The sequence below is a fragment of the Mus caroli genome, unplaced genomic scaffold (assembly GCF_978045245.1).
Source record: "Mus caroli unplaced genomic scaffold, Mus_caroli_1 scaffold_17, whole genome shotgun sequence".
NCBI classification, from domain to species: domain Eukaryota; kingdom Metazoa; phylum Chordata; class Mammalia; order Rodentia; family Muridae; genus Mus; species Mus caroli.
In genome coordinates, this window is record NW_028227272.1 from 89,487,033 (window position 1) to 89,499,481 (window position 12,449).

Genomic DNA, 12,449 nt, shown 5'->3' on the forward strand with positions numbered 1-12,449 from the left:
ACTAATCCAGTCTCCAGGAGCTTGCCATTCTAAACATCTGCCCAGAGACAGGCCTTTCCCTCCATCTGCTTCATCATCCTGACTAGCCGTTGCTTTCTTGTGACCTTCCAATTTTGAACTCTTCAAGGTACCCTAAGCTGGGAACTCAGCACCCTGAGTCCAACTCAGCGGGAAATGATGTTTTTGCCAAATTCTCAGCATTTATTAAAAACACCAAGAAGGATGCAAATGAGAGTAAGTACTCTGTCCTGGGTTTTGTCCCCACAGTTCTGTCCCCATGGGGTCGTCCACGTGGCTGCTGGGGAGGGACTGAGTATCTGGGCTCATTTCATAGAGTGTGGGTACAGACGGGATTCTGTGAACAAGGAAAAAATTTCTATCTTCGACTCTGCATGTGACTTTGGAGAGACAGTTTCTAGAGTTTGGGAATCCAAAGTACAACACTGTTAAGGGGAGACATTTTGACATGCAGCTGTTGCCATATGCAATGAGGCAATTGTTTAAACGGAGACTCTGCCAGTCCCTAGCTCTCCATAGGCTTCTCATAAATGTTTATAAGAGTGGATACAGTTGGGCTGGATAGATGGCTCAGTGGTTAAGAGCACATGCTGCTCTTGGGAAGGACTGCAGTTTGGTTCCCAGCCCCTCTACCAAGTGGCTCATAACCACCTATAACTTTAGATCTAGGGCACCTGAGGTCCTTTTCTGGCCCTTGAGGGCACCTGCACCCATGTGGTATGCATACACAAAGACACGAATAAAAATAAAAATAAAATAAAAAATACCTTTAAAAACGGATGGGTTCTGGGAGTAGCATAGCCATGTAGATGGCACAGAGAGACTGAGTCCTGTCTGCCTCTGTGTCCTTCTGGTCTTCTTGCTGCTGACTGTCTGTGTCTCAGAAAGGAAGCACACCCACTCTCTCCTTCCAAGGCAAAAACCAAAAACCAAAACCAAACCAAACAAACAACGCCCCCCCCCCCCGACATTTGTGTGGCCCATCTCCAGCATCTCTTGCCTTTGTGTTTTAGTTTATGAAAAGAACCTACTACGGGCCCTGAAGAAGCTGGACTGTTACTTAAACAGCCCGCTGCCAGACGAAATAGATGCTGACAGTTCAGAGGATGTCACTGTTTCACAAAGGAAGTTTCTGGATGGCGATGAGCTCACACTGGCCGACTGTAACCTCTTACCCAAGCTCCATATCATTAAGGTTTGTTTTTGCTCTTGACAGCTGGCTGGATGCATGAAAGAGGCTTTACTGGTGGTTTTGTTTTGTTGTTGTTCTGACTTATGCTGAGGCCAGGCATCGACAACAGGCCTGGATGGGAATAATAGTAGATCCAGTCCACTGTGGGTGGTACCATTCCCTAGGAAGAGGGTCCTGAACCACTCAGGACAGGGGTAATAGTAGATCCAGTCCACTGTGGGTGGTACTATTCCCTAGGAAGAGGGTCCTGAACCACTCAGGACAGGGGTAATAGTAGATCCAGTCCACTGTGGGTGGTACCATTCCCTAGGAAGAGGGTCCTGAACCACTCAGGACAGGGGTAATAGTAGATCCAGTCCACTGTGGGTGGTACCATTCCCTAGGAAGAGGGTCCTGAACCACTCAGGACAGGGGTAATAGTAGATCCAGTCCACTGTGGGTGGTACCATTCCCTAGGAAGAGGGTCCTGAACCACTCAGGACAGGGGTAATAGTAGATCCAGTCCACTGTGGGTGGTACCATTCCCTAGGAAGAGGGTCCTGAACCACTCAGGACAGAGGTAATAGTAGATCCAGTCCACTGTGGGTGGTACTATTCCCTAGGAAGAGGGTCCTGAACCACTCAGGACAGGGGTAATAGTAGATCCAGTCCACTGTGGGTGGTACCATTCCCTAGGAAGAGGGTCCTGAACCACTCAGGACAGGGGTAATAGTAGATCCAGTCCACTGTGGGTGGTACCATTCCCTAGGAAGAGGGTCCTGAACCACTCAGGACAGGGGTAATAGTAGATCCAGTCCACTGTGGGTGGTACCATTCCCTAGGAAGAGGGTCCTGAACCACTCAGGACAGGGATAATAGTAGATCCAGTCCACTGTGGGTGGTACCATTCCCTAGGAAGAGGGTCCTGAACCACTCAGGACAGGGGTAATAGTAGATCCAGTCCACTGTGGGTGGTACCATTCCCTAGGAAGGAGACCCTGAACTACTCAGGACAGGGGTAATAGTAGCAAATATCAGTTTGAATCGAAACTAGTAGTTTATAGTCTAGGCAGCCACACTAAACACATGGAACCAAGAGTTCCAGGTGTCTTCACAAAGTACCTGTGAATGTGCTCCCTGCCCCAGGTCCTCCCTGAAGTCCTCAGTCTGAAGAAAAGCTCAAGTGCACTCAGGGTCTCTGTGGCTTGAAGATGATGCGTTGTTGATAATTCTAGGGATAAGCAAAGATGTTCCGGGGACAATAGAAGGGTGTCCTATAAACTCTTAATATCCCCCCCCCCCACATACACAGCTAAGAGCAGCTGATATATCTCCTTGGCTGAGCCTCTTCTATAGCCGGCGTCTCTTCTATAGCCGGCGTCTCTTCTATAGCCGGCGTCTCTTCTATAGCCGGCGTCTCTTCTATAGCCGGCGTCTCTTCTATAGCCGGCGTCTCTTCTATAGCCGGCATCTCTTCTATAGCCGGCATCTCTTCTGTCTTCCTAGGTGGTTGGATATGGTAGAAGAGTCAACAGTCACAGACAACTAGAGCTGTTTGGGGGAATCTTTTAAAAGCTTTTTAAATGTTTATTATTATTATTATTATTTTAAATTTCAGTTCTCTGATTGGTCACTGACCTGGCTAATCAGAACTTGTTGTGGCATCCGTGAGGATTCCCAGGCAGCTGGCTCCACAGCTTGTGGGTGTCAGTTATCATTGTGACTGACAGCCATCAGTGCTATGTATGTGACCTTCAGATGTCTAAAAAGGAAACCTGTGCACTGGGCATCTTCATTATTATTAAATTCTCCCCTAGGCCTAGAGCTAGTGTAGGAACATAAAGCGAGAATAAAGAGGCAACACAGGGAAACAGCAGTCTCTGTCGTGCTCTAAGCTCGTACATATTTGGCTGGTCAGATCACTCATCTGGTTTCAACAGTCTATGGTGGGCTACCTGCCACTCTTGGTCGCTCCATGTGAGAACCTCATCTTTCTCTTCCTGAACAGCTCTTCTTGCCCTCCCGCTGAGTCTCTAACTCTCTCCTTCTCTCTTACCTGTGTACTTCAGTGAGAACTACTTACAACAGACATTGCCAATTCCTTGAGTGAATGTCTTTTCAGTAGCTTCACTAAGGTCCCAACATCCAAAGTAACGAAAGATGCTCAACTCTTGACAATCTGCTGACTCTGGACATCATTTATGCCACTGTGTTGTGATTTAGTCTCTTACGGGAATGGGTTTTTAGTCTTTGTTGTGAATGATATAGCACCAGACAGGTATGTGCAGGCTGAAGAAGACATGGTGGTTACTATGACAAAATGCTTGAGAAAGTCTGTCAGAGCAGAAAGGTTTACTTAAGCCTGTGGACTCAGAGCTAATAGTGCATGCTGAGTTGGCTCTATTGATGTTAGGCTCGTGGCAAATGCTGTAGAACAGCAAAGCAGCTCGTCTGTGGAAGCCAGAAGGTAGAGAGAGCAAGAAGGAGTGTCAGGAGACAAGATGCGCTCTCCAAAGGCCTCCAGTTGCCTAGGCACCACTTCCTATTGTCTAACCCACTATGGTTAATCAGTCGATGAGGCTAGCTCCCTCATGGTCCAATCACCACTAGTTGTGGACCAAACCTTCATTTTACAAAAGTGTTTAATATCCAAAGCACATTGGAAAACATGAGAAATATCTCAGGCACACAGCACTAGTCACAATGTGCTTTATTCATAAAAAAAATAAGGGGGCTTGGAGAGATGGCTCAGTGATTAAGAGCACTGGCTGCTCTTGCAGAGTATCAGAGTTTAGTTCCCAGCACCCATAGCCCACTACCACCTGTAACTCCAGCTCCAGGGGGTCCAACACTTCGCCTGATCCCCGTGAGTGCTTGCATTTACACGAACATTCGACATACACATATGTGTAAGCCGTAGAACGGGCAAGCTTTGGGGTTGGGAGTAGGGCTAAAGCAGTCCATGGTGGGAATGAAAGACCTAGAAAGAGAAGCTGCAAAGCCATTTAGCACTTAAGATACTAAACTGTTTAATGATCTTCCAGCCCAGAGTAAATTTGAAGGAAATGAGAATTAGTCCAAAGGAATTATGGTAAAAGATGAGAGTGAGGAGATTTATAATTTATTTCCTTTTCCTGAAACCCACTGAAAACGACATTAAAAATACAGTATTGGCTTCATCTTTCACGAGCCTACGGAAGAATGACAGATCATCCACAAATGCAAAGGAATCCAAGAGACGGGGTTGACTGGTACATGGCTCTCCCTTTATGGTTAGAAAAGTTCAGAGTTTTTAAGAAGTAAAGAATGCAATCCTGAAATGCCTGAGACCTTTGCATAGAGGGTGGAGCATGAGCTGACAGTGAGGCAAAGATGACAGAGAATACTTGTGGATTGAGATCTCTAAAGAGACAAAGTTGGAGGAAGATCCAACAGAGATGATGTCTATACAGCCTGTGCCCAGCTCCTCTTCCACACTGTGTCCTGGTGGGAGATGGGTTAGAAGAGGAAGGATCTGGCACTCTGTTTTGTGGCTGTTGAACAGAGGAAAAAGAAAAAGAAAAAGAAAAAGAAATAAGAAAAGAGAAGAGAAGAGAAGAGAAGAGAAGAGAAGAGAAGAGAAGAGAAGAGAAGAGAAGAGAAGAGAAGAGAAGGGAAGGGAAGGAAAGAAGCAAGCAAGCAGGCAGGCAGGCAAGAGTTCCCTGACTCTAACTCTAATGCCAACCCTATCTCTAACCCTAACTCTAGCTCCAGTGTGTCTCTGAGGCAGAGTAGAGGTCAAAGTTTCCTGAATGAATGCTCCAATGGAATACTAAATTTGCTCTACCAACTGACCTGTCCCCACTCTCCTATTGCTCTACATGATTTCTAAGTAAATGGTAGTTTCAGTATGTCTGCCTCATTAACTCCTCAGTAGCCACAAGAAGGGACCCACGTACGGCCACTGTATAACTACAGACAATAAAAGTGAAAAAAAATGATGGAAGACCCAAAATTAAAGAAAGGAAAAGGGGGGACGGGAAATGCATATGTGACAAAGACTTGTCCTGGAAAGTCAAAGAACATTGTATATTCTTCTACAACCTTGAAAAGGGAAAATGCTACGGACTTCTTTAGAAAAAGCTCTAACACAAGACACTGAATGTCGAAAAACACAGTACCATAAATGGATGCAAAATGGATGCAACTTAGGCCAGAGGCATTTGAGTAAGAAAAGAACAGATAAAGTCCTAAAGAAATAAAAAATTATGTAGAAGTAGCAAGAAGCAGACAGAAGGACACCACAAAAAGTAGCTAGACTGGATCTGAAAATAGATCATCCAAACTCAGATATTTATATTCAGAATGACAGTAGAGGGAAGGAGAGCAGGAAGAGGGCCGTCCAAGCAGGGCATTATTTTAATATAAAGTAGAGCCGGGCCTTCTGCTTTATCTAAAGAATAATCCTAATTGATTATTTGTACTAAGATGACACCCAGGAACTTGCACACACTAGACAACTGCTCTACCACAAAATTCATCACCAATCCTTGGTATTTTGAGACAAGGTCTCACTATGTAGCTCAGTCTCGCCATTCCCCAAGCCTGTAATGAATCCTAGAGCTACAAGCGTGTACATCATACAAGACTCCTTATTTTTATATCATTACTGTATTTGTTATTTGCTGAGTATAAAACCCAGGGCCTTGGACATTTAAACAAGCCCTGGTGCATCCTTAGCTCCAAACTTATGCTTTCAAGGTCATGCCGTATTTAGGCAGCATATTCCCAGGACAAACGACACAATGAGCCGTGTTTGATACTTGACAGAGCCAAGGATAGAAAGGAAGCATTAGAAACTGAATCTGTCCACTTTCCATTACTATAACAAAATGTTTGGGGCAGGGGTATGCAGAAAAGCTTATTTAGCTCACAGCTGTAGACATTCAAGAGCATGAGTCAACTCTTATACGGACCTTATGGCATCCCAGTATGAGCGTGTGTGTGTGTGTGTGTGTGTGTGTGTGTTTGTGTGTGTGTGTGTGGTGTGTTTGTGTAGGGGGAGGTGATCATAGGTGAGACAGGATGTGACCACAGGTGAGACAGAAAGTTACTATAGGAGAGAGAGGAAGTGACCATAGGCAATACAGGAAGTGACCATAGGTGAAACAGGAAGTGAGCATGGGTGAGACTGGAAGTGATCATAGGTGAGACAGGAAGTGACCATAGGTGAGACAGGAAGTAGCCATATGGTGAGGTAGGAAGTCTCTGTATGGTGATACTGGAAGCATTCAGATTTGCTCTTGTGTATCAGACAACCAGATTCCCATGAGAACTATCTCAGTCTCTCCAGATGGTGTGCTCCAGTGATGCCCTCCTCCAAGCCATGCTTCTTGAAGGCCTCACCACACATTGCTCTACTGAGACCCAAACTTCCAACCTGTGACCTGTCAAAGAGCATACTCAAACTAGAGCAGACAGCCAGGCAATAGTACTCACCAGCAGCAGTGATGACATAAATAAACAGCAGAACTGCCTACGGGAGGAAGGCATCTACAGTGGCCTCAAGAACCTTCATGGCATCAAAAATCAAACAGAGAGGAAACGGAAGGCTGTCTGGTGTATTATGAAAGAGTTTTATATCCCCAGTTATTATCTCCCCAGACACCCAGCCTCAGTAAAATAAGCACTCCCGAGTAGTAAAATTACTATATGTTGAAATACTCAAATGATCATGAAAATAGAAGACAGACACAGATAAGATGTGCTTTAGAAAAGTCTGTTAAGAAACAGGGAGCCTGTCTTGCTCTAATTTAGAGCACAAATTTACTCAAAGGACACCGGCTTGCTCATAGTGTGCCAGAAGAACGAGAAACCTAACTATACAGTCCCAACACACACATCTCTGTCATCTACCTGTTTGGTTTCTCTGTTCTCATGTGTTTGGTGAACACACGTATCAAGGGTTTAGAGAGAGGGAATGATATAATTACATTTTAATCAAAAGTGAAATAAATGTATAAAAATAGATTGCAGTTGAAAATTCAATTAGAGGGACAAATCCTTTCCATGAGCTTCTTAGCTTGGAGCTGCAGCCCTTCCTGTGAGGAACCAATGCTGACACCAGTAGAGACCAAGCAGCAGCTCCTGGGACAGAGTAAAGTCAGCATATGGTAAAGGAAAAGAGCCAGAAAGACAAGGAGACCTAGCACGTTCCCTCCTTTGTCATCAACAGGAATCAACTTGATAGAAAATATTAGGGAGCTCTCAGAAAGAACCAAACTACAGCCTCTGGGCTACTGAAGCGGAGTGTGTGTGCGTGTGTGTGTGTGTGTGCGTGTGTGTGCGTGTGTGTGTGTGCGTGTGTGCGTGTGTGTGTGGGTGTGTGCGTGTGTGTGTGTGCGCGCGTGTGTGTGTGTGTGCGTGTGTGTGCGTGTGTGTGTGTGTGTGCGTGTGTGTGTGTGTGTGTGTGCGTGTGCGTGCGCACATACACTCAGGAAACTCAGAAATCATGATGGGAGTGGGGATCAGCGGCTAAAGAACTTGTCACATAAGCAAGAGGACCTGAGTTTGATTCCCCAGAATGCTTGCAAAACGTGGCAGATGAGAGGCATCCCATCTCCGGAAGGCACGGGCAGGAGAATCACCGAGTTGCTGGCATTTCAAGTTACAGGCTCAACAGGAGGTCTTGTCTCAAAAATGAGGTAGAGAAAAAGGGATTGGGGTGATGGCTCAACAGTTGAGACTTGTGTTTGGCAGAGACCAGGCCTTGAGAGTCGCCACCTGCAAGTCCAGCAGCAGGGACTAGAATGCCTCCTCTGGCCTCTAGGGACCTCTGCACACACGTGTACACACCCATAAGAAATACTTCTTTAAAACAATACGTTAGGCCAGTGGTTAAGAACATTGGCTGCTGTTCCAGAGGACCTGCATTTAGCACTCATGTCAGGCAGCTTATAGCTGTAACTCTAGGTTCATGGGAACCAACCAAGACTCACATGCACAGACCACCTCCCCCAACCCCCTCACTTCCATACATCATAACTTAGAAAGTAAATCTAGAATAGAATTCAAAATGTAGTTAGCCATCCAGAAAGTCACCCAGTGTTGATCTGACTCCCACACAGTATCCACACACTTGCACACATGCACAAAGAGATATATACAAACAGAGAGAAATTATAAAAGCAAGTGTCCATGTATGATCGGAAGATATTTACCAAGTTTCCTCATTAATATTAAAATATCCAGGGCTGATGGCACTGGCTTGTAATACCTGCCACCCACGAGGCTGATGGAGGTGGACTGCAAGCTCAACCCTGCGTGGGTTACAGAGCGAGTTCAAGGCCCACCTAGGCAAGATAATAAGACCCCCATGCCTAAATAAAAAGTAGAGAGAGCTGGGCTCAGCTGGGGGAGGGGCTCCACAGGGGAGCAGTTGCTTAGTGTGCATGAAACTCCAGGTTAATATTTTTCAAAAAGATCACAAGTGAATCAGGGAAGCATCCACCAAAGAAATAAGAATTCTTGATTCGAGCATTCCCTAAACCTGCATTCAGACAAAGAACGCCAGACCCTGTCACAGGCTCTCTAGATGTTCCTTGGTCCTAATTGGCTGCCACACTGCATGAATGGTGGTCTCTGTTATAGTCTGACAATTGAGTACTGAGATCTGATTTGTGCTGAGTCTCATGTTGCATTCATTCCAACATCCCAGGATCAGTGGGAAGAGTGGGGACACAGCAGACATGACCTTTGTAGCCCTGGATCCCTGCAGCAGATGGAATCGTGCTTCCCCAAGCTTTCATATCTCGGTCCTAATCACTATTACCCCAGAATGGCATGTATTTGGCATGTGGGTCTTCAAAGACACAATTAGCTAAGTTAAAGGTGCAGAAGAGAAGGTTGGACCCTCCTCCAATATGGCTTGCTGCTAAAAGAGGATTTAAGACAGGGACACCCAAACACAGCAAGAAGACATGCACAGACTCAGCTGTACTTCCGTAGTCAAGAGTTTAAGAAGCCAGGAGGAAGGCCAGAGATAGATTCTAACCTAGAAACTTTAGTGGGAGCAGGGCCCCACTGACATCTTGACTTCTGGGACTATGATAGAAAACCTTTTTGTTTTCAGTTGTTCAAGTGTGCAGCACTAACAGAGACACACATCCCTGTCACTGGACACTGTCCTTAGTGACTGATTTCCCACCTAGCCCTTTCAGGACCAAAGAAGCCATCTCACAGGGCTGAGTCCCTTAGTAAACCCACCCACTTGTCCTTTTCTTGCTCCTACTGTCTCCATGACGATGAGGAACAAGCTGTTTTGTTTATGCACCTCCTTTTGCACACAGTAAGCTCATGGTTGAGCAATCTGCTTAGAAGAGAGTAGTGGACTTCTGAATACCAGACGTTAGGGATCGCTGGAGATGGGGTTGAACAACTAGAAGAGAGAACTGATTAAAAGATCCTGATGAAATCTAAAATGAAGACCTCCTGTATGTGTGTCTTCATGTACCACGTAACGCAGTAGCTGACACCTGCCAAGGCATTGCCACAGACACAAGGAGAAAGCCACTGGCATGCTGTGCACACGCATGGCTGGAACCCAAGGACCACCTCTGGGAAACTTGATGGGCACATTACAAGAGGAAGGTTGACTTTGGCTTACAGTTTGATGGGATAAAGCCCATGGTGGCAGGGAGGGCAATGGGGGCTGGAATGTGAGGCACTTGGTCCCAAGGCATCAGCAGTGAGGACACAGAGCACTATGGGCGCTGGTGTCCAGCTCCTTAAGCCCTTTCTGTTCAGTCCAGGATCCCAGCCCATGGAGTCGTGTCTTCTACATTTAGGGTAGGTCTTTCAGTCTCAATGAACACACCCTAGAGGCTCCCTCACTGTGGTGCCCACAGGGTGGTCTCCCAAGTGATCCTAGATCTCATCACAGGGCACTTCATTTGGGTCCTGTACTTCTGTTGCCAACTCCCCCTCCCCACCCCCCAGACCCCCGCCCTTCTCCCAAGGTGCCCTAGAAGAGTTAAAGTGCCACTATGGGTGGCCCACATAACCATAGGATGACATCAGAAGCAAGGCTGTGAGCCTCCCAAGGAAGGGTTGCCTGACCTGATCACCCACGTGAGTGGCCTGTCACCTTTCACCATCTCCCCTTGATTTGCAGATTGTGGCCAAGAAATACAGAGATTTTGAGTTTCCTTCTGAAATGACTGGCATTTGGAGGTACTTGAATAATGCTTACGCCCGGGATGAATTCACTAACACGTGTCCAGCCGACCGGGAGATTGAACACGCGTATTCCGATGCAGCGAAAAGGATGAAGTGAGGCTGGCTTGCGGCAGATGAGTGGGCGGACCTTCCAGGAGAGCCCTCTGTTTCTTCCCTGAAACAGCTCTTTTGCAAAATAGCGCTGACTCTCTAAATGCCACCATAGGATGCAGGGCCTTGGCGATTTGTCTACTCATTCCTCCTACGCTAATTTATATCTTTGGGATTCAGTTCTCCTGTAATCCATGTTTAGGGCGATAGTGTTTTGTAGCTTGTTTCACGGCAAACAGGCTTTGACTTAAGTTCTTGGCATTTTAAAGAGGTTAGTCTTTCTTTGATAGTTTTCATAATCACATGGCTTGTTTTTCTCTTCTCAAGTATCAGTTTAAAATGGAGATGCTGTTTTATACTTATAGAATGCTTTAGAACAGTATTAGAGGGTATGAAGAAGAAAGTTTTTAAAATCACATAAAATTCTATATATTTTCTGATGACAATTTGATGAATATTTCCAGAACCGGCCAATCTTTCATGTATGCCTGTGCTCATACATACTCGTGAGTGCACATACATCACATATAATTTCATTCATCCGTGGAATGGCATTTGTGTAAGAAGGCAATGAAGGTATCTTCTGGTTCCTTAAAGGTTATCACAGAAGACTTAAAACAAAGGATTTAGCCCTGCTGAGCCACACAGGGGTTGTAGAGCCTCTTGCAGAACCATGGGACAGCGGGACCTAGGGTAATGAGACCAGGGTATCTTGCTTCTGCTTTAAGGATGTTGTTGCTCTGAACCCAGGTGTGGAGGAGAGGGTTCCCCGTGCCTTTGGAACCCACTCTTCTCACTCCCCCAGAGGGACTGTGCTTTCATGGGGACTCTTCCTGTCAGCTCTGGCTTGGAGACTCTCCCTGCCTTACATCACAGTGTAAGCCTACAAGTCCTGCTCATGTCAGTGCTTCGGTGAAGATGGTGTACCCGAGGCTAGCTCATTCACGTCTTCTTTCTATCTCATTGCTGTTCTTTCTATGTCAACCTGAGGCGAAGCAGGAAAACTGAATTCCAGATGAAAATCCGGAAAGTCCCACTCTTAAGCTGTTCTGGAAAAATGGTCCTTTCCTGAGAAGTTGAGGAGTTTCTGGTGTGCTTGTGGCATTCCCTCCATCATCCTTGGGGCCACCCTTGGTCATAGTGAGGCCTGTTCCAGCCTAACCATGAATGAGGAAATGTGAGCTTGCAAGCTCTGCAAGGCTTGTCCCTTCACCACCATACACCCTACAGGAAACATCTCTTGTACACTTGGCTACAGCGCTGGGCTCTGGAACCTCATGCTTCATAGGCACTTGGGTGAGGGTGCCAGTAAGATCCCGAGATTAGGTGAAGAAATATCTCGAAAGGAAACGAAGTCCAATATGGTGGCCACTACATTTTCTTGTTTCTTGGAAGCTGTGGCTTCAGTCCAATCGTCTGTTTCTTTGTCACCCAAAGAAGGTTTTCAGGGTTCTGTCTAGCCTGTCCCATCCTGGTCCAGCACCTCTGTAGGAGTCACCTTGTTAAGCTCTTGTGACATTCAAACTTGGTAAATGAGTTGATGGTTGGGAGTTAGTTATGTTAATTTTGTTCTTTTAGATATTAAAATGATCACAAGCGATGTGCCTTACAAATTAAACATTCTCAATCAACTCCATTGTTTTTCTTTAGTTTGTGTATGTGTGTTTAACACGCCTGCATGTGTGTTTGTGTTTGGGATGTGTGGGTGTGCATGCACATGCGGTGAAGGCTTGGGATGACAGAGGTTGAGAATCTTGACTGCTCTGCTACCTTACTCTTTTTTGTTTTTGTTTTTGTTTTTGTCTTTGTTTTTCTGAGACAGGGTTTCTCTGTGTAGCCCTGGCTGTCCTGGAACTCACTCTGTAGACCAGGCTGGCCTCGAACTCAGAAGTCTGCCTGCCTCTGCCTCCCAAGTGCTGGGATTAAAGGCATGTGCCACCACTGTCCAGCTACC

At 46.0% G+C, this 12,449-nt stretch overlaps 1 protein-coding gene across 1 annotated transcript in view; it reads left to right on the forward strand.

Moving 5' to 3' along the window:
• Clic6 (CLIC family member 6) overlaps positions 1 to 12,120 on the forward strand; it is a 45,651-nt gene extending 33,531 nt beyond the window's left edge. The window contains exons 4-6 of the mRNA XM_021185242.2: positions 128 to 234; positions 1,032 to 1,213; positions 10,341 to 12,120. Of these exons, the coding sequence (XP_021040901.1) occupies positions 128 to 234; positions 1,032 to 1,213; positions 10,341 to 10,502 (451 nt within the window). The 3' untranslated portion in view covers positions 10,503 to 12,120. The remainder of the gene's footprint in view (positions 1 to 127; positions 235 to 1,031; positions 1,214 to 10,340) is intronic.
• The last annotated feature ends 329 nt before the right edge of the window (positions 12,121 to 12,449 follow it).